We start from the raw sequence: 22,840 nt of genomic DNA on the forward strand, positions 1-22,840 counted from the left end.
CCAAAGCACCTGAAGGCCAGATAAGGAATAATGGATGGAAACTGACCAAGGAGAGATTCAACCTAGAAATAAGGACAAATTTTCTGACAGCGAGAACAATCAACCAATGGAACAGCTTGCCTTAAAAAGTTGTGGGAGCTTCATCACTGGAGGCTTTCAAGAAGAGATTGAACTGCCATTCGTCAGAAATGGTGTAGGATCTCCTGCTTGGGTGGGGGATTGGACTAGATGACCTACAAGGTCCCTTCCAACTCTTATTAATCTAATCTAAAAAACTACATCAGACTCACCTGACCACAGTATTGTAAATAGAAGAGATCCATTTTTTTCCGGGGTATTTTATCAGGTGAGATGTTACAAAGTGGGTGTGTGAATCTTTATAGAAGATAGAGTATAGTAGGACTTGAGCTGTAGTTTCAATAGTCCCTTCTCTACAGGGGCACAACATCAGGTCACGTGGCATTTTTTTTCCTATCAGCCCTTCAAAACTGCCGCAAGAATTGCATTATAATACTCTCAGCTCCTATGCATGGATCACAATTCCAAACCGATCTCTCACCCGCCTGCCTTTTTCTCCCCATCTTTGCTCATAATTTATCCTCCTCTTCCTCCTCTCAGCTGCTTCCAGACTGATGACTGGCTCACGGATGCTTTAGGGATGACTAAACCTGGATCCAGTCCCAGATTTTTTTTTTGAAAAGGGGGGAGGGGATAATGTGAACGTCTGCAGCCTTCTTGTTACACATCGCCTTCTTTTTGATAATGGAAATGATATTCAGCTTGTAAGCAAAATAGGTTACGGGTGAAATGCGTACTTTACATAACTGCGATAAGGCTTAAAAGTATTGTTACGGTTCGGTAACCATTTCTTTGACTATTACTGGAATACACAAGAGTATTATAAATTTATATGGATGTGTAAAATTGATTGTTTCAACGACAGAACAGAATGACAGAGTTGGAAGGGACATTGGAGATCTTCTAGTCTAACCCCTATAGCCATGATGGAGAATCTATGGCACGCGTGTCACAGGTGGCATGCAGAGCCCTCTCTCCGGGCACGCTAGCCATTGCCCCAGCCCAGCTCCATCATGCATGCGTACATGCCTCCCACTGGTCAGCTGGTCTTTGGGTCTCTGCTGCGTATGCAGAGGGAGGGTCAGGGTGCATGTAGCAATAGCAGTTAGACTTATATACCGCTTCATAGGGCTTTCAGCCCTCTCTAAGCGGTTTACAGAGTCAGCATATCGCCCCCACAGTCTGGGTCCTCATTTCACCCATCCCGGAAGGATGGAAGGCTGAGTCAACCTTGAGCCGGTGAGATTAGAACCGCTGAACTGCAGATAACAGTCAGCTGTAGTGGCCTTCAGTACTGCACCCTAACCACTGCATCACCTCGGCATGTGTGGGTGTGGGTGTTCGCATTGCATTTTGGGGCTTCGCGCAGCAACCTCATGCCCTGTTTTGGCTTCTAGGTTGGTGCAGGAGGCCTTCCAGGCACAAAACAGGGTGCAAGCGGGCGCACATGCCCCACCCCCCCATGGCGTGTTTTGGCTTCCAGCTTGGCGCAGCCAGCCTTACAGGCCCAAAGCCTCCTGCACCAACCTGGAAGGCAAAAACGGGCAGGGTGCATGCACGGGGGTGGCAGGGAGCTCAAGGGTGGGGTTACATGCGCACCCACAGGGGGCGGGCCACATATAGGGATGTGCGCACACATGGGGGTCATGCACACGTTGCATTATTGGTGCAGGTGCGCTTCACGCTATTGTGCATTCTTTCAGCATTCAACAACAAAAAGGGTAGCCATCACTGCTCGGTGGCTGTCCAGTCTTTTCTTGAAAAGCTCCAGTGATGAAACCCCCACAACTATTGGAGGCAAGGTGTTCCATTGATTAATTGTTCATTCTTCTCACTGATATGAAATTTCTGCTTAATTTTAGGTTGAATCTCTCTTTCATAAGCTCCTAAAAAGAAAAAAAAAGCTTCCCCCCATATCAATGTGATTCTCTTGTGGGGCTGTTTCCGCAGTTTTTAAGAAGCAATTCTTGAAGAATTAGAAGACCAAGTCAGGAAAAAAAGAACAGACTATTTCATGATTCTCAGAAAACGGTATGGTTTAGATATCCTTGTATATTTTATGTAACCTTACAAGCCACCTTTGCTTTCACTGGAATTTCTGGCTTCTATCTTTAATAAATACATATAAAGAAACACAATTTCCCTTAATTTGGAAAAGAAAAGAAAATTTTATGAGTTCTTTTTCCTCCCTGGGGAAGGGGAGGTTTTTACAAGAATTTAGAACGATTTCTTTTAAACAAATCTAAAGCCATTCTGTTCCCCACCTCCCAAGATTATATAAGCTATTATCTATACTTTGGGCTGTTCATAACATTGTTGTTTACATTTGCTGCCTTAAATTTAAATATTTATTTAATTATGGGACTTTGCCTAAAACATTAGATTACTAAACATATAACTATAATCAAATATATACAAAAACATGGGTTCCAAAGCAAACTGGAATATCCCGTGTATTCCCCAAAAGGGACTAATGAATCCAAGATAGTTTTTGTATTTCCAAAAATGTAATGTTCAGAACTATGGCTTGAGCCCCAGAAACTACATTTGGCTCAAACAAGTCACTTCTGAAAATATACAAAGTACATAACAGTGTGTACTCTACATACAGTAGTGGCCAAAATTGTGGAAACCTTTTGGGGAAAAGTGTATTTTTGAGGTTGGATGGCTAATAACACCACTTTGTGTGTGTGTGTGTTGTATTTGTGCTGATAAATACAGGCACAAATACAACACAAATGTAACAAAGGCAACAGTAAAAATATTGGGTTTCTGTCTGGATGGTCTCTTGTGAGTATATATTTAAAGTCACAACCCCTGGTATGCCCAAATATGGGAGGAAGGTCACACTTCCACTCTCTGTCCTTCGGCTCATCACAATATATACCTTTCACCCTGGCCTGGCTGATAAGGAGTCGAGCTCTGTAGCTCAATGGTTAACACATCTGCCTAAGAGGCAATAGAGCACAGGTTCGATTCCCAGCAAGGGTGTGGCTAGCTGATGAGAGCTAAATAGCTTGAAATAGATCTATACTAGTCTCCCTTTATTTATTTATCAGCACAAATATAACAAATGTAACAAAAAGGCAACAGTAAAAAATATTGGGTTTCTGTCTGGATGGTCTCTTGTGACGAGCCTAATGACAGAGAGTGGAAGTGTGACCTTCCTCCCATATTTGGGCATACCAGGGGTTTCATATATATATGAAAAGATAATTTAATCAAGAATGTAATGCACCAAAGTTTGTTCAATTATCTGTATTCTATGAAAGGTTATAGCCAAATGTAGCCAGCAATTAAATCCAGTTAATAGAATTCATGCTAAAGGTTACCCAACTAAGTATTAACTGATATGGTGGTAATTTTTTGTATATCTTGTTTTTTCTACATGTTTCACTTTTCTTCTTTATAACTGCTATTCTAATAGCAAATCCTTCATAAAGGTTATTGCATTGCATTCTTGATTAAATGATATTTCCATTGATATATAATGTTATGGTGGTACTACAAATAAAATGGTGTTATTAGCCATCAAACCTCCAAAATACCGTACTTTTTCCAAAAGGTTTCCTCAATCTTGGCCCCTACTGTACAGTACAGTACATCAGTGCTTACATACATAAATCAATCTTTTTCCGGGTGAAATAATGGGATCGTTTGGGAACCAGATTTCTCAAAAAGAAAGCAGTTTTATACTTTTCCCACCAGCACTGGCCAACCGAGCAAGCCACTAGTATATAAAATGAGACCAAACCCCATTCCCTTCTAGCACTGATGATGTTATCTAGTTTGGCAAAGAAACATCTGCACGGAAATAGCCAAGCTCGGAGAGCATCAAAAACCCCACAGTTCAACCCTGAGCTACAAATAGTCTCTTCCATTAGTTTTACACTTTCTTTATCAGAATTTAATTACTGTATTTTTCGGAGCATAATACGCACTGGAGTATAAAACCAAGGTTTTGAAGTGGCAAATTTTTAAAAAAAGTTTTTGGACGCTGCAGACGTCTCAAAAACAACCCGTTTTTTGCAAAAATGGGCTTGTTTTTTTTTCTTAAAAAAGGGGGGGCATGAATAGCCTTTAGGAGGCTTGTAGAGTGCTCGGGGGGGGGACAAAAACGAGCAAAAAATGGCCTGTTTTTTGTCCCCCCCCCAAAAAAAGGCATGCATAGCCTTTAGGAGACTTATAGAGTGCTCATGGGGGCTGGGGAGGGCGAAATTGAACAAAAACAGCCTGTTTTTCACTCATTTCTACCCTCCCCAGCCCCCAGGAACACTCTGCAAGGCTCCTAAAGGCTATGCACAGCCATTTTGATGAAGGGGGCAGGGTTTCAGGAGGCAAAAAATGCTGTATTCAGTGTATAAGACACATCCAGATTTTCACCCTCTTTTTGGGGGGGGAGGTGCGTCTTATACTCTGAAAAATATGCTATTTTATGTTATAATTATTATGTTATTTTGAAGAATAACAACTAAACTCAGGGAGAGAGAGAGACTTCCATTCAGATCCAATTAGTAAACACTGCCTTGGTGTGTTCTAAATTTATTTATAGTTACATCCTCTAGTCCAGTGTTTCTCAACCTTGGCAACTTGAAGATGTCCGGACTTCAACTCCCAGAATTCCCCAGCTGGCTGGGGAATTCTGGGAGTTGAAGTCCGGACATCTTCAAGTTGCTAAGGTTGAGAAACACTGCTCTAGTCACTTCCAGTCAGAAGTATCCATTACCTTGGCATTTAAGCAACATATAAAGAAATAGTTGCGCTGCTTAGATTGGAAGATCTAATGCCAAATTAGTTTTTATAGTTAAGCATACTTGAGACTTCTCCCAGTGAATTTCTCCCCCTAAGGCATGAATTGAAATCTAGACTTCCTTGGCTACTCAGTGTAGTTAATGATTAATTGCTTCGAAGGATTTCAAGAGCCCTACCAGCAGACATGTCCTTCAAGACCAAATTCTCAAGCTCATTCCACTCAGTGTTCAATCGTTTCATCAACTTGAACGCATTCACCGGGTGTCCCAAAAATCCCTCCGGGTCTTTGGTCGCAGTATCTGTCAACTTATCCAACCTCTCAGCCCACCTAAGCACAGGATATAAAAAGCTTTAGTAAGATTGTTAAGCCAACGCTCTGAATAACATGAACGCTTACACACAAAGACACATACATAATCGTGAGGCATACATTTTTGAGTTGGCTCTTAAATAAAATTAATATTCTTTACTCTGTATCGATTATCCAACCTTTAAAATGTGCACAAAGAACTCGTTACTGTAACACGCTCTACATGGGGCTGCCCTTGAAGAGTGTTCGAAGACTTCAGCAGCCGCGCGAGCAATTGTGGGTGCACCCAGGTACACCCACGTTACACTTATCCTCCGTGAGGTGCACTGGCTACCCATTAGTCTCCGGACTCGCTTCAAGGTGCTAGTCGTTACTTATAAAGCCCTACATGGCATCGGACCTGGGTACCTGAGAGACCGCCTCCTGCCAATTACCTCCCAAAGACCGATCAGATCGCACAGACTAGGCCTTCTCCGGATTCCATCGGCCGGCCAATGTCGGCTGGCGACTCCCCGGTGGAGAGCCTTCTCTGTTGCAGCTCCGGCCCTCTGGAACAAGCTCCCCGTGGAGATCCGGACCCTTACTACTCTCCCGGCCTTCTGCTAAGCCACTAACTCCTGGCTGCTCCGGCAGGCCAGGAGACTGTTGAAGTATTGAGCCCCACGGTAACTATGAATGTTGTGTATTTTAAATTGTTGTTATGTCTATTTATCCCCTTCCCCTTTTTATTGTAAGCCGCCCGGAGTACTTCGGGAGTGGGCGGCATACAAGACCAATAAGCTATAACTACAACTATAACTAAGGCAGCGAACATATGGAATACAGCTTCCTCTTCCTATTTTTAATCACAAAACAGCCATGAATTAATTAGCATACCAGGTTTTTTTTTTTCATTTTGGCTGGTAGAACACCGCTAAACCATCGTCTTTTAACGACCCCATAATCCCTTGCAGGGTGGGGTTTGGGCAACTGAATGGAGCTAGCAGAGTGTTTTAATGGCCGGATGTTCTTCCTGTTGCCAATGCAGAGTTTTGTTCAGCAGATAAACTCTCAGTGCGCCCAGAGGATCAAACTCACAACCTCCTGATTGTGAGGCGAGAGCGTCACCTCTAGGCCACCGCGCCACTCATCACCATTAGGTAGAACACTGCTAAATATTAGCATTCAAAGAATTACATACTGCCTTAATTGTTCCAACTTGCTTTCTTCTGCCTTGATATAGTCCTTCAGTGATATCACCAGGTCCTTTTCTGTATGAATCAAGTCTGTCATATGACCTGAAAGACAGATCAATAGAATCAGTATGTTCATGAACATTGCGATGAAATTCTAACAGCTTTAGAACAAACATTACAAAACTTTTAACAGTTTTAAGAGCCAAGTCCAAATATGTAAATTTGCAGTTACTTTCTCGCAGATTTTCTGGGGTGGGGGTGGGGGGGAATACCATCAGCATTTTTCTCGTCGCAATGGAAGCATTAAATTAATCTTTCCCATTTTGTTAAGTAAGAAGACTATTACCAGAATAAATTACAACTAAATGCAAGCTGCAAGGCAGTGATCTATTTTGCCACTCATGTCTGACAAATACAGCAAAAATAATTTCATACTGACCTGCTAGCAATTGAAATTAAATTACCCCGGTTTACTGTCCAAGATTTTGAATGCACAAACTAAGTTTCTCAGTGGCAGTTTTATAGCAGATTAACCTTTACTCATAGTTTTGCAGCTGTTATTATCTGTTTGCTTTTTGTAGTTCAAATTGTCATTTCATGGTCAAGTCAATAAAATATGATTTAGAATTTCATACAGATTGGGAAGCAGATAGCTAAAACCTTACTTTTTACTCTTTACAGCCTCGTACTCGTTCAAGTTAAGTCTAGATATTAAGACTGCAATGCCTGCAGGTATACCAAGAAAGCACAAAATACTATACTATAAAGCCACCAGCCACGTATCTAATTTAACATTTGCCATCCAAATTGAACACAGATGGATTACGTTTAATGTTTTTATAAGTTTAAATGACAAGGCAACTGACATGTATATTTATTGAACTGCGATAAAGTAGAGTCACGTCAATTGTTCTAATGTAAATAATATATCTAAAGTAAATGTTGACATAATATTCTTTTTTTCCCCCATAAGCAGAGTGGATGCCAGAAATACCATGAAACAGAATAGCATATGTTCAAACAGGAAGAATAAATAAATAAAGATTATTTTTGTAATTTACTGATCGTGGGTTGAAATAAAAGTACTTATAGACCAAATGCTTCCTGCATATATTTATAATAATCAAATTATATGCCCAGATATTTTTGTGGACACTGCAAGAACACTACCATATATTCAACCAATTCAGAAATCTCACCAACAGTTCTTAACACATATTCTTAGGTAGCTCTCCCTTTACCAATAAGAAGCAGAACCCTGTTTCCCCGAAAATAAGACCTCCCCGGATAATAAACCCAATCGGGCTTTTGAGCGCATGCACTAAAATAAGCCCTCCCTGAAAATATTGCAACATAAAAGCAGCATTGAGGTGACTACACTCAATGCACCTCAAAAATAAGAGCTCCCTGAAAATAAGGCCAAGTCCTTATTTCAGGGATCAAAAGAAAATAAGACCCTGTCTTGTTTTTGGGGAAACACGGTACTAAAATATAACCAACACAATTCATGTAAACTGGTAATAGTATTTCCAATATATTTTTACTTCTTCTTGAGAGCTTAAACCCATGGCATGTTATTATTTGCTGGTATTTTTATATAACACTTAAATTTTGTGACTGATCATGTTCTAGCCTTCAGCAGATGGATAACTAATAATCCAAGCAATTAATTAACTACACTTTTGGTGCTGTCATTGCTTAATCAGTTAGAAATGCTTAAAAACATCACTTACCAATTGAAGTGAAGAAATCTGTATGAGCGTGAGAAGAAGGTAGTAGAAGCCAAAGGACCAGAAGATACCACTCTCTTGCGGTCACCATAGTTTCACTATTGATTTGCCTTCACACACCTACAAATATAATTTTAATACAATTATGAAGAAAGGTTCATTTCTCAATTATCCAAACTATTTGCCCTGTAGATTTTCATTCTGCAAAATACATACATCCCAATATTTGTCCTGGCACGACTTCCTACTTCCTCCTTCAATAATGAAAGAAGAGAATATAAAGGCCCTTTTCATAAAACTTGGATGTTTAAGATTAGGACAGGTTTAAGTATTTTTCGACGTATAAGACGCATCTTTTTCCTTCAAAAAAGAGAGTGAAAATCTGGGTGCATCTTATACACTGAACGCAGCGTTTCTGGACTCCCGACACCACCACCACCCCTTCACCAAAATCCCTGTGCATAACCTTTAGGAGGTTTCCAGAGTATTCCTGGGGGCTAGGGAGGGCAGAAATGAGTGAAAAATGGGCCATTTTTTGCTCGTTTTGCCCCCCCCCCCCAAGACCCGAGGAGCACTTTGTAGGCCTCTCAAAATCTCTGCATGCACCGTTTTTCACAAAAAAATGAGGCGTGCACAGGGTCTGCAGAATGCAAAAACTTTTTTAAAAAAATTACCTCTTCAAAATCTTGGTGCGTCTTATACAGTAGTCCTCAACTTACGACCACCAATGAATCCAAATGTCAGGCCTGCATTTATATTCCTTTTAGAATTTTGGCCTGCCACACTTTCTCTTATTTCATTAAGCTGTTTCTTTAAGTATAGTCAATGGGAGGGGGGATTAGAAGGAGTAGGATTTTGGAATGTATTGTTTTTCATTCTTTGCTAGAAGCCAAGGTCATCCTTTGTCTCCACACTTTCACACCTGACCGGAAGAAGCTGAGCATGGACGCCAACGTGGAAGAAGGAGATTGGACCATGTGATGGACTGTGGGTGTGGGGACAAGATCATGAACTTTTAACTGGGTGGGATTCTGATGTAACGTCCAGAGTTGGAATCCCCACAGCTATGTGCCAACATGCCTGCTTTATTAAATTGGAACTTTAAGCATAGTTTTGCCTTGGACTCTGATTTAATTCTACATGGTATTTGGATCGCTGACACCAATTTTTTGTTGCTAAACAAAACAGTTATGTGATTTTTGCCTCATTTTACAACCGTTCTTTCCAAAGTTAAGTGAATTACTGCAGTTCTTAAGTTGGTTGCTATGTCAATCTGGCTTAGCAACTCTTAGCAAACACAGTTATTAGATGAATCCCCATTGATTCTGTTTGCCAGAAGGTCACAAAAGTTGATCACATGGCCCAGGGACACTGCAACCATTAAAATATATGCCAGTTGCCAAGCATCTGAATTTTGATCATGTGACACCATGGAGATGCTACAATGCTCCTAAATGTGAAAAAATGGTTGTAAGTCCCTTTGTTCAGTGCTGTTTTCACTTCAGTCACTAAACAAATGAGTCAAGCACTACCTGTAAACTACGTGGATGAAAATAAACATTTTGAAATCTAAATTCAAGCTGTATTTCTATCATCCAGAATACATTCAAAGATATCAGTTCCTAGATATGCCATCCTATTACCTGTGCGTAACATCGCATCTGCCCTCAACATAGCAAATTGTCTGATCCAGAATTATGCAGTAAACAAGCTGAATCAGATGAATCAATGAACACTACAACTATTTCTGGAGATACATGTTAACAACTCAATTTATTTCATTATTCCTCTGTAACAGAAGTGATGATATAATGCGGTTGTGGTACAATTTTATCAACCTTGTATTCAGCTCTCTATCAAATACTGTAGACTTGGTTTAGGAGAACTCACTGTAAGGACTTGCTTATTTCCTCACATTGTGTATTTTCTACAAAAGCCATTTTTCTACTAATGGTTATTCCAGCTGCAGTCCTATCAAATCATACTATGGCCATTACACATGAGTAATGTTTTATCTCCAGAGTCATTTAAGGCTCATTTAATATATATTGCTCCCTCCCTCCTCCCCTCTCTCTAGCGGCCTCTCTCATAAGCCCGTTATATCAGACATTTTTCATTCTTTCAACAAAGCCCTTACAAAAACATTGCTGAATTTTCTCCCATCTACTCTGGCATTTAGAAATGATGCAGCTATTAACCGTGCAAAGTCTGGGAAAGTTTTCTTGTTAAAAAAAAAAAAGGAGGTTCCCATTCTGGAATACCTATATCCATATCCCTAAACATCTAAACAGTTTGAAATAGAAAATATAAATATCCAAGATTCCGTTTACTGAATTTTAGGTGTGGAAGCATCAGGGATCAATCAAGAAAACAGTATACAGCCCTTTAAACATATAGTTCATAACTTTTTGCATTAACTGAATGCTGACGTTTGAAAAAAAAATAAGAATTTTAATATATCAGGAAAGAATAGGGTGCTGAAAATAACAGTGCAAATCAAAAGCAAAATTGTTCCCAATTTGGGATTATGCACTGGAGGCTACAATTGCAAAGTAATATGCCACTACAGGCAGAGGTGGTATTCAGCCAGCTCGGACTGGTTCGCCTGAACCGGTAGTGGAAATCATGGATAGGCCTGCCCATCCACCCTGGCCAGGGATGGGTTGCTGCTGGCATTACTGCTGGTTTGGCACGCAAAAAAAATTGCTTTGCTCACACACACACCAAATGCATACTTTGCGTGCATGCACATTTGGACCTAAAAAAGTTATGTGCATGGGCACAGCCTTAGAAAAGGAAAAAAAATTGAATTTCTGCAATGAAGATTGTTCTGCGCAATCAAGATGGTGGCGCCAGCAATAGAACCAGTTCAGGGCGTGGCTCTATGCCAACCTATTTAGGCATGCTTTCAAGCCAAAATGCATGTACGGAAGGCCGAGTGCATGCACGGACCGGGTGCGGGCACTCACATTTGCGAGCCAATAGGGAAAGTAAGTGACTATCACCCCTGACTACAGGACAAGAGGTATACCTGATCTCATTTTATTTAGCAGTAGCAATAGCACTTAAGACTTATATACCTCCCCATAAAGCTTTATAGCACTCTCTGGGTGTTAATAATTTCAACCAACAATCAGGGTGCAAGATGCAAAGGTAATAATTCCTAAAATATATAAATGTTATTGAAATTTGAAACAGAAGAATACATCAAAGAATGCATCATAAAGTGGATTAAATCCTTGGTTATAATACACAAATGGAACAACAGGAAAATATTGAAATCATTGGAAATGTTCTTAAGATTTTTATAAAATGATGTACCATTGGTATATAAATGGAAAAAAATATATCCAGAATACATAAAATACTTCAAATTTATGTTGGAAATGTGAGCATCAAGAACAAGGTAACTTTATCCTGCTTATTAGACATGTTAAAAAAGCTAGAAAATATCTGGTTCAAATGCGTACATTGATTCAGAGGATTTTAAAGATTAACATTCAATCGAAAGCAGAACTCTTACTCCAGGAAATGATAGATAAACAGTTAGTAAAAAGCATTGAAATACTGTTTTTATATATGATAACTACAGCAAGATTATTGTATGCACAAAGTCAGAAAGATTTGGCAATACCTACAACGGAGGAGTGGTTGATGAAGACAACTGAATTTGCTGAAATGGCTAAATTGACTTGTTTGATTAGAGAAAAGACACTATCTACATTTATAGGTTACTGGACACCCCTTATAGCAGGGGTCCCCAACCTTTTGGACCTCAGGGACCACTAAATTCATAATTTTAAATCCTGCGGACAACTAATATGATCTCCCTAATGACCAGCTGGGTGGGCATGGCTAGATGGTCATGTGACTGGGTAGGCATGGCCAACCCAATGTTACTCATGTCACCAGCCTCTACTCACCCCTCCCCTCCCACCCACTCCTCCCCTGCCCACCCAGGCTCCTTAGGACCCTAACAGGAAGCAGTTGTTGGAGCTAAGCAGCCACCAAGAGAAAGAGTTGGCGAAACAGCTGGCTCAGTTCAAATTGGATCTGACCGAGAAGGAGGCTCAGCAGAAGCACCTCACTGAGGACCACGAGCATAGGATTTCCAAGCAGAGGGAAGACCTGCAGAAATGCAAGGCCAGGTACCGGTGCCGGGAGGCTCAGCGGGGTGAGGTGGTCAGCCAGTTCCAGACCATGATGCAATCCCACAGGAACAAGGCCCTCTGGCTCTTCGCCACCAGCGGCACTTCCCTCCAGCCTTCGCGCAAAACCCCGCACCAGGAGGCTGAAGCAGACGCCAAGTCAGAATTTCTGCCCCCCTTTGACCCGCACAAAAAGACCCCAAAGGGAGAGACTGTGCAGTAACACAAACATTCATTGCATGTATCCAGCCCAGGGGCCGAAGTTTGAAGACCCCTGCTTTAGTGCAATATAAAAAATACAAATAATTTTTCTGCAGACCACCAAAATTTTCTAGTGGACCACCAGTTGGTGACCACTGCCTTATAGAATCTTGGCGTAAAAACAAGAATAAACTTATGATTTGTGGTCTTGATGATTAGGCAGGATAAATTGTTGGAAAAAAAATAGAATATAACTTGAGAGAAATAACTAAAATACAATTGCACTGATTAACTGTTCTTAAGAAGTTCACTCCTTTATCTTTCTTTAGATCTTTTTTATTCCATTTTTCTTGTACTTTTTTCTTTCAGCATTTTTAGTTTTTTCCCCCCTCCTTTTCTCTTTCTTCTTTCATTTCAAATCCATCTATTCACCCAACCACAGTTTTAAATTCAATAAGAATGCTCTTTTGTTAGAATAGACAGGATGAGTTTGGCAAAACAAAGCAAAACTGTCCTGTATTAACTTTATCCAAATCAAGTTTTCATTATGCTTCAGGGATTTTATGATCCCTGATTGAAACTGGCACTGTACTGGTACAATGCAATCGTGTCTAATCTGGACTAGAAACTACCTATTCTCAGACAGCAACACCACTTGAAATTTTATACCATACTAACCGATAACCGGGTGTTGCTCGAGTATTTATTTATACGAGGAAAATGTCCGGACCAAACGTAATTTCTAATGTTGGATTTTCTTCCCTTATCAGAGGGAGCCTCCTTGTGGAGTGCTGTGAACGCGTTACCATGGCAACTCCACTGTGCTGTACAGTAGAAGCAATTTCACGGCAGTACAGTAGAAGCCATTTTAAGGCACAATAAGCTGTAACTTAACAGAGCACATACCCCAAGGGGTTTTAGGGGTGTCTTAACCCCGCAATATTTGTTTCCAGAGAATAAGTCATCTGTGTACCAAGTTTGGTTGAAGTTGCTCGAGACATTCCAGAGTTATGCTGGAACACACACACACACACACACACACACACACACACACACACACACAGCGATAGATAGATAGATAGATAGATAGATAGATAGATAGATAGATAGATAGATAGATAGATTACACTTTTTCCCTCCATAAATTTACTACAGAATTCTACACTGCAATCTTGCTTTTTTCTAGGCATAACAATGTGTTTTCAACTAGGACCGCAAGTAATTTGCAGCATGTTCTGCAACATTGGGACAGCCCTATACAATATAAGTAGACCTTGAATTACGACCACAATTGAGTGCAAAATGTATGTTGCTAAACGAGACATTATTAAAGTGACTTCCCCCCCATTTTACGACTTTTCTTGCCACAGTGGTTAAGTGAATCATTGCAGCTGTTAAGTTAAGTAACCCGGTTGTTAAAGTGAATCTGGTTTCCCAATTGACTCTGCTTGTCAGAAAGTCATGAAAATTGATCACATGACCTTGGGACATTGCATATGAATATGAACCAGTTACCAAGCATCTGAATTTGAATCTCACGATTATGGGGATGCTGCAACAGTCGTAAGTGTGAAAAACGGTCATAAGTCACTTTTTTCCAGTGAGGTTGTAACTTTGAATGGTCACTAAATGAACTGTTGTTAAGTTGAGGACTAGCTGTAAAGTAATGACTGATGACCACCGAATGTCTTCACCTCTGCATTTCTCAAAGATTTCTGAGACCACAGTTGAGTACTTAAATTTCAGTACTCAATCCCAGTCTTAAAATGAGTTTAAGATCAGTGGGAGTTACTGACAGAACTGGCTACTGATGAATGAACTAGCTACTGATAATGAGACCAGTCCTGCCTTTCTTTTCCTTCTGTTCCAAATTTTCCAAATACTTTTTCCAGGCATATGCTGTAAAATATTCCACAGTATACAAAAGATTATTGTTAGGAAAAAAAATAGCTCTTCCAAACAATTTTAAAAGACACTGTCAGAATGACTTTTAATTAGAACACACAGTACATCAAATTCAAGAAAATCCTAAATTTGCCCACTTTTGTCATTTGGCCCACTACATCTTGGAAACCCACAAAATACATCTTGGAAACCCACAAAATATTATGACTTGTTTGTGGACATCAGAAAGGTTCACTACCCCTCTATCATAACTCTCAGAATTCCTGATCAGTGGAGATCACATTGGCTAAGTAGTCTAAGAATTTGGCCTCATGCATTTTGAGGGCACCAAGGTTATGAAGATACTTTGAGAAATTCTTACTACACCATTCCGTACACACTCTGCCCCTATCTTGCAGAGGCCACTAAAGTATGAGTGGAAAATTGCAAAACTCAAATTCCTGTGGAGTAAATAAATTCATACAGTGAGGCCTTGGTATTCAACTGCTTTAAAGCTCACTGAATTTGTGAAAATGTTGTGGTACTCATTGTTTGTTTGATACTCAACACTGAAGCTAGAACCGTTCTGTTCTGATTGTCTTGTGACTCACTACATTGTTCCTTATGGGGAAAAATTGTTTAGTGCTCACCTTTTTGGTACTTATCATGCCTCCCAGAATCAATTAACGATGAGTACTGAAGTACCAACTGTATCTTTTACTTATTTTGGCAAGTTTCTTCACTAATTAGGCAGATCACATACAATCTCCATTCCAATATAATTATCATGCCAGCAAACTAGAAACTGTATTTTAGATTTTAATTAAGAGATCAATACTTTACTACAATCTTAAATAAACTTGTTAATAGTATTTTCTATGTTGAAGAAAACCCTAAATCATGTGGAGGTTGGTGATTTAACAAACTATTCTCAGGGATAAGGTATGTACGGTAATTTCAAGGGGTAATTAAAGGGGCAGAATACTTCCTCTAAAGAGATAGAAAATGCTCATTCACATCTATGATTCCAGCCCATCAGCATCAAACTTTGTTCTATCTTAACTTTCTATCTTAAATAGAATTTATCTGTGCATATAACATATATGTATTTCCAATACAAGTAGTTCTCGACTTACGTTCGCAATTGAGCCCAAAATTTCAGTTGCTAAGCAAGAAAGTTATTTAGTGTGTTTTGCCCCATATTATGTCCTTTCTTGCCACAGTTGTTCATTGAATCACTGCAGTCGTTATCTGGCTTCCCCACTGACTTAACTTATCAGGAGGTTCAATGACAATAAAGTAAACTAACCAACTAACTAACTAACTAAGGTCACAAAAAGTGGTGACATCATCTGGGACTCTGCAATTGTCATAAATCTATGCCAGTTGCCAAGTGTCTGAATTTTGGTCACATAACTATGGGCAGGGGTGAAATGTTCTGAAGTCTGCTACTGGCTACTTTCGCGCACGCAGGCGTACCACAGGCGCTAAGAAGCCTTTTCTGAGTCTGCAAAGGTAAGTAGAACAGCGGGGGGGGGGGGGGGGAGCTGAGCTGCACAATTTAGATTCTACGGGTAGTTAGAACCGGTAGTTTAAAAATGCTAAAAAAAAGTTTTTTAAAAGTTTTAAAAAAGTTTTAATGATCAGCTGTGCGACAATCAGCTGTGATGTGCAATCCTCTGAACATTTAAAACTTTTTTTAGCATTTTTAGTACTGGTTCAGGTGAAACGGCCCGAACCAGTAGCATTTCACCCTGACTATGGGGCAGTGTAACAGTCGTGTGAAAAACAGTCATAAGCCACTTTTTTCAGTGCTGTTATAACTTTGAAATGTCACTAAATGAGCAGTTGTAAGTTGAAGATTACCTGTAGTACTACAAATTTATTTTAGTATGTCTTAAACCATTTTTTTGTCAATTTTGGTGGCTTACAGATGTATGGACCAGGTCTGGCAAGTCGAAAAACATCCTGGAAAAATTGGCCAACGATGCCTGGATTGCCGAGGTGGCGCAGTGGTTAAATGCAGCACTGCAGGCTACTTCAGCTGACTGCAGTTCAGCAGTTCGGCTGTTCAAATCTCACCGGCTCAGGGTTGACTCAGCCTTCCATCCTTCCGAGGTGGGTAAAATGAGGACCCGGATTGTTGTTGGGGGCAATATGCTGACTCTGTAAACTGCTTAGAGAGGGCTGAAAGCCCTATGAAGCAGTATATAAGTCTAACTGCTATTGCTATTGCTATTGCCGCCAACAAAACAATGTGGACATTATCCATGAAATTGCCAGGAATCCATTCAGGATCAGAAGAGGTTTAACCTTTTAAAAACGACTCTGCGATCATGCATTTCTAGATGGAGCAAGTGCCATTTGTAATAAGGCATTTGGGTTAGCACATTTTCTGCCTCGCTCTTCCAAATAAATCAAAACCAGTTTATAAATAAAGATCCTGATAATTTATTACGCCGTATAAATATCCTGTCTGTGTGGATTTGAATTCATTAGAAAACATTGAAAAAGGACAATAGTAATGAAAGCAAAATGAAACCACATCAAAAGACGGCTGACCATCAAGACCTTTCAAGAAGGCCCCCAAGACATTGCGAGGGCTGGCAGTCTAGCTGGAACAGACAATGGTGTCTTCTTCACCTGCCTGCCTCTTTTTCTTATTTCTTCCAATACAACAGTGTGTGAGTGGGCAGTAAGTGTCAAACTAGTCTGTCTTTGTGGACTGGTGGTGGCAGCAGAGGGGGGGGGGGAAGGGGATGGTTCCTTGCAAGCAGTGAGCATGCACAAGTGGCTACCACCCACACAAGTGCGCTCACCCACTGCTTGCATGGCCCACCTCCAAATGGACCACGGATCAGTAGAGGGGCACAGCCAGGGAATAAGACCCCTGTTTTAATGTCTTTATTGCTCTTCTTCTATAGTCCAAAATAGTTTCTATAATTTCAACATTTTCTTTCACAAAACACAAAGTGATCTAGAATGCAATCCAGAATGGATGGATGGATGGATGGATGGATGGATGGATGGATGGATGGATGGATGGATGGATAGATATATATATAGACAGACAGACAGAAAGACACCTTCCCCCCCAAAAAATAAGACCTCCCCGGATAATAAGCCCAATCGGGCCTTTGAGCACATGCGCTAAAATAAACCCTCTCCTGAAAATAAGTCCTCTCTGAAAATATTGCAACACAGCAGCAGCCATGAGGTGACCATGCTCATCGCCTCCTGCACTCAAAAATAATAAGCTCCCTGAAAATAATGCCAATTGCTTATTTCGGGGGTCAAAAAACCCTGTCTTATTTTCAGGGAAACACGGTAGATACAGACAGACAGACAGACAGACAGACAGATGACAGATAGATAGATAGATAGATAGATAGATAGATAGATAGATAGATAGATTTATATGAAGTATCTAAATAAATGTAAATCATAGCATTCTCAAAACTGTTGCCTTTTAGATGTGCTAAGGCTTCACCCCTTTCCATTCAATCATGTCTAATTCTTGGACACTGCCTGGACAAGTCCCTCTACTTTTCTTGGCAAGGTTTTTCAGAAGTGGTCTACTATTGTCTCCTTCCTGTGAGAAAGTGATTGGCTTAAGGTCACCCAGTGAGTTTTGTGCCCCAAACAGTAAAAAAAAATCCAGAGTTTCCACCATAGCTTTGGGTTTTAACTATTACGCCAAACTGTCTCTCTTGCCTTAAGCTTACAAGTTCTCAAAATTCCCACCAAACATGATCGATCCATATGACAATGAATTTGGGGTGCTGAAAGTCCCAGCAGATGGAAAAGCCATCTTTTGACCCAATCCTATGGACATCCCGGATAATATAATCAGCAGGTTGATAAAGAACACTAATATTACACTGAGTGTTGCATGACTTAGTTACATAGCATCTTCAGATACTTTCTTGCAAGAAAACTAAATCTGTTACATGCCCATTTCAGGTTCAAACCAATGTGACAGTTAATGGAATGTGTGAAGTCAACCAATGCTAATGTATCCATACAAATTTTTATGGGACAAAAGTTCTATCATTTTTTTCTATCCTCCTGACAAACCATGCAGAACTCAACTTAATAACTCAAAAATGTTCCTTTGTTACCTAGATTGCTATCATTCAAGTATTAGGCAATTACAACTTCCTCAGAAAAGTATTGTGAAACAGTTGGAGGGAAATCAAATACTAAGAGAACCTAGAAATGATTTTATCCATTTTAAAAATTTGGATTCCTACATTTTTCTGGCCAAATATACCCAAAGGGGCTAAGGAAAGAATGCAACCTAATTACACATTTTTGAAAGTGTAGGTTTTTTCATTGGCCTGAAAGTGCATATTATTCATATTTAGTAAGCAAATAGTAAGAAGGCAAAAAACTTTCTTGCCAGAAGTTTCTAATGTGAGCAAAAGGTTAATGGAAAAACGCTACTGCCACGTCTCCCAAGTCACGTCCTGCAATGGACACTTGGCTTCAGAATCCTTTCTTAGCCAAGACTGAAAAAGTACAACGAACAAGAATAGGTTAAATTACTATGTAAACTCTTCTTTTTTATGACCTCTTCCACCCAAGTTCCCTTCTCACTTCAGGCTCTTTTGTTCCTTCTTATTTGCAAGATCTATTTTTTTTAAAAAAGTTTTATTTTTCTTTTTGAATTACACATTCACAACTATACATTATCATACGTACTATTAATATTAATATGTTATCGTTTGATATTTATCACAGTTCATTTATAAAATATAATCGGGCTTGTTTTCCTATCACCTCCTACATCTATCTTATTTTATAATAACCTACTTCTTCTTCCCAACCTCCCTTCTTTACCTTCTTTCCTCCTCTCCTTTCGGATGTTTTCCTATCACCTCCTACATCTATCTTATTTTATAATAACCTACTTCTTCTTCCCAACCTCCCTTCTTTACCTTCTTTCCTCCTCTCCTTTCTTTTTTCTTCTTCCCCTCCCTCTCTCCCACTCCTCCTCTCTTGCAAGATCTATTTTCAGTACCCCACAGAGAGAAAAGATTTCAGCATAAGAACTTCTGCAAACATCAGTCCCAGCTTCTTTTCTGGAAGGTGTATTTCATTTTTTTTTAAAGGAATCAAATTACTACACTGATTTCACTTAAGCTTAAAAGCAAAGCTTTGAGATCTAGTTAAGCTAGAGGATCTTTTTTCAACGTGGTTTTTTCTTCTTTCTCCCAGCCTCGCATCCATCCTGAAAGGAAGGCATTAATATAAAGCGTGGGATAATCCAGCTCTTTTCCCTCCCGTCAATCTTAAAAGGAGATTTGGGAGATTCTATCTAGGAAGGATCAGATTTCTTCCCGCGGGGAACTTAATCCGTTAAGTTTTCTAAAAGTGCTGCCTTGAGGAGGGAAGGCTGAAACCAAAGTTGGGACATATTACATATAAAGGATCCCCCCGTCCACGTCAGCGACAGATGTCTCTGGCTTTTCGGAGCATAAAAGGAGAGAAGAAATCCCTTTTTTTTTTGCTCTCGACAAGAGCGGGCAAGTCGGGGAGTTTATTCCCCAGGAAAGGATCGCTCGAGGGCTCGCACGCTCCTCGGCTGCAGCGTTCACGGAAGGGGGGGAAGGCAAAAAAAAAAAAAACAACCCCAAACTATCTGCGGGATCCGTTGCAAACGACGGTCCCCCCCAATCGTCCCATCGATCGATCCACTCCGGGTGCACCAGATCCCCCCCCGTTCAGCGCGTCTTTGCAAAATAAAAAGGAGAAGCGAAAGAGCCCGAGGGCATTGGAGCAAAAGAAGGCTAAGGATGCACGTGACGAGAAAGGGAGAGAGAAAAAAAGATAAGGGAGGCTTGACACGCGTTCACGCCCAGGCAAGCATTCACACGTGCGCTCGACCCGCATCTAAACTTGGGTGTCTTCCCCCCGAAGGGGAACAAAAGGCGGAGGAGCTTTCGCCCTACAACGTGGAAGAAAGCCCCGCTCGCCCCAAGACAGGGATAAAAGCGGAGCCGAGCCCGCCAGCGCGGCCACCTACCTCGGAGAAGAGCCCCGCCGCTCGCTCCGTCCCAAGCAGGCCCCTTTCGGAATGCTTCTCTCCGCTTATGCCACGCCCACCAGCCTCCGTGGGGGCGTGCCTTGGAACGCGGCGGCGGCGGGGCGCTACGTGAGGTGGGTCACACACAGGCGGGCGAGCGGGCCTTGGGACTGCGCAGGCGCGAGCGAGGCCTGGCTAGTGCCCCCCCAGCCTGCTCTGAGGGGACTTGCGAGACGAGGAACGGGCGAAGGATGCGGGGGAGTGTTAAAAGGAGATTAGGATGGGCTGGGGTTTTACTGTAGGCGAGTTGGGAAGAGAGTAACGAGAGGGGGTTAGAATGAAGGGGATGGGAAGGGATTTCCCCAGCATCATCCAGTCCAGCGTTTCTCAAGAGTTGGCAATCTTGGAGAGGGGGTGGACTTCAACTCCCAGAATTCCCCAGCCAATCATACACGCCTGGAGGGAATTCTGGGAGTTGAAGTCTGCCCGTCTCGAAGTTGTGGAAGAGAATAGTGAGAGGGGGTTAGAACTAAGGGGATGGGAAGGGATTCCCCAGCATCATCCAGTTCCAGCGTTTCTCAAGAGTTGGCAATCTTGGAGAGGGGGTGGACTTCAACTCCCAGAATTCCCCAGCCAATCATACACGCCTGGAGGGAATTCTGGGAGTTGAAGTCTGCCCGTCTCGAAGTTGTGGAAGAGAATAGTGAGAGGGGGTTAGAACTAAGGGGATGGGAAGGGATTCCCCAGCATCATCCAGTTCCAGCGTTTCTCAAGAGTTGGCAATCTTGGAGAGGGGGTGGACTTCAACTCCCAGAATTCCCCAGCCAATCATACACGCCTGGAGGGAATTCTGGGAGTTGAAGTCTGCCCGTCTCGAAGTTGTGGAAGAGAATAGTGAGAGGGGGTTAGAACTAAGGGGATGGGAAGGGATTCCCCAGCATCATCCAGTCCAGCGTTTCTCAAGAGTTGGCAATCTTGGAGAGGGGGTGGACTTCAACTCCCAGAATTCCCCAGCCAATCATACACGCCTGGAGGGAATTCTGGGAGTTGAAGTCCGTCTGTCTGCCCGTCTCGAAGTTGTGGAAGAGAATAGTGAGAGGGGGTTAGAATTAAGGGGATGGGAAGGGATTCCCCAGCATCATCCAGTCCAGCGTTTCTTAAGAGTTGGCAATCTTGGAGAGGGGGTGGACTTCAACTCCCAGAATTCCCCAGCCAATCACACACGGCTGGGGGGGGAATTCTGGGAGTTGAAGTCTGTCTATCTGCCCGTCTCGAAGTTGTGGAAGAGAATAGTGAGAGGGGGTTAGAATTAAGGGGATGGGAAGGGATTCCCCAGCATCATCCAGTTCCAGCGTTTCTCAAGAGTTGGCAATCTTGGAGAGGGGGTGGACTTCAACTCCCAGAATTCCCCAGCCAATCATACACGGCTGGAGGGGGGGAATTCTGGGAGTTGAAGTCTATCTGTCTGCTCGTCTCGAAGTTGTCAAGTTTGGGAAAGACTGCTCAACCAACCACGAGAGCAATACTTTTTTAAAAAAAATAAATAAATTCAAGTGTACGAAGTTAAAACCCACCCCTCTCCTAGAAAAATAACCAACTAAAAAATACCGTATTTTTGGAGTATAAGATGCACCTTCCCCTAAAAGAAGGTGAAAATTTCGGTCTGTTTTTTTGTTTGCTGCAAGGAGGCAAATTGCTGGGAGGCAGAAGCAGATTTTTTCCCCTTGTTTTCCTCCCTATACATAAAGTATGTCTTATACTTTGGAGCATCTTATATTCCGAAAAATACCGTGTATGTAGGAAACAATAGTAAAGGGGGACTTCACTTATCCTGACATTAATTGGAAGACTAATTCCGCACTAAGTGAGAAATCAACCTAGTTGACAACTTTGTTGTCCAAAAGGTAGAGGAGGGAAATAGAGGGATAGAAATAGAGGGACAGCCATACTGGACTCAATTCTTACAAACAGAAAATAAGTGATGGAGGGAGTTAAAACTGCAAGAAACTTGGGTGAGAGTGACCATGTCATACTATGTCAACATAACACAAAAACAAGCAACAGAGTATAATGATACCAGAGTCCTAGATTTTAAAAGAACTGATTTTAACCAACTCAGAGAGAACTTGCGAAAGATTCCTTGGATGAAAATTTGGAATAGAATAGAATAGAATAGAATAGAATAACAGAGTTGTAAGGGACTTGGAGTTCTGGGAAATATTGAAAAGGCAGAATATTTTATTTCCCCGGGGTAAGAAATGGAGAAACATGTTTTAGGCACTCACTCTTAATAGCCCCCACCTTTGTCAATGGGCCATTAAAAGGCCTGATCCAGTCTATTCTGCATAACAAAGATCTCCCCCTTCAGCTCCAGGGTGATGGGATTAAGGCATGATGCTATTAGCCCTTTATCCATCTCACCACAGGGCACCTGGGAAGAAGCAATGCTCAACCAAACTTGGACTCAAACCACACAGCCTACAGAGTTGCCCCTGCATGGCTACAAGGGCGTCTGACAACCAATCAGAATACAA

The 22,840-nt window shown here is 41.4% G+C and overlaps 1 protein-coding gene across 3 annotated transcripts in view; it reads right to left on the reverse strand.

The window, feature by feature from the left end:
• The window catches only part of P4HA1 (prolyl 4-hydroxylase subunit alpha 1), a 60,974-nt gene extending 40,575 nt beyond the window's left edge, over positions 1 to 20,399 (reverse strand). For all 3 annotated transcript variants that reach the window (XM_032231936.1, XM_032231934.1, XM_032231935.1), the window contains exons 1-4: positions 20,307 to 20,399; positions 8,049 to 8,165; positions 6,321 to 6,417; positions 5,007 to 5,158 (exon numbers count right to left, since the gene is read on the reverse strand). In XM_032231936.1, the coding sequence (XP_032087827.1) occupies positions 5,007 to 5,158; positions 6,321 to 6,417; positions 8,049 to 8,136 (337 nt within the window). In that variant the 5' untranslated portion in view covers positions 8,137 to 8,165; positions 20,307 to 20,399. The remainder of the gene's footprint in view (positions 1 to 5,006; positions 5,159 to 6,320; positions 6,418 to 8,048; positions 8,166 to 20,306) is intronic.
• Between the last annotated feature and the right edge of the window lie 2,441 nt (positions 20,400 to 22,840).

Source organism: Thamnophis elegans, chromosome 15 (assembly GCF_009769535.1).
Source record: "Thamnophis elegans isolate rThaEle1 chromosome 15, rThaEle1.pri, whole genome shotgun sequence".
Lineage (NCBI taxonomy): Eukaryota > Metazoa > Chordata > Lepidosauria > Squamata > Colubridae > Thamnophis > Thamnophis elegans.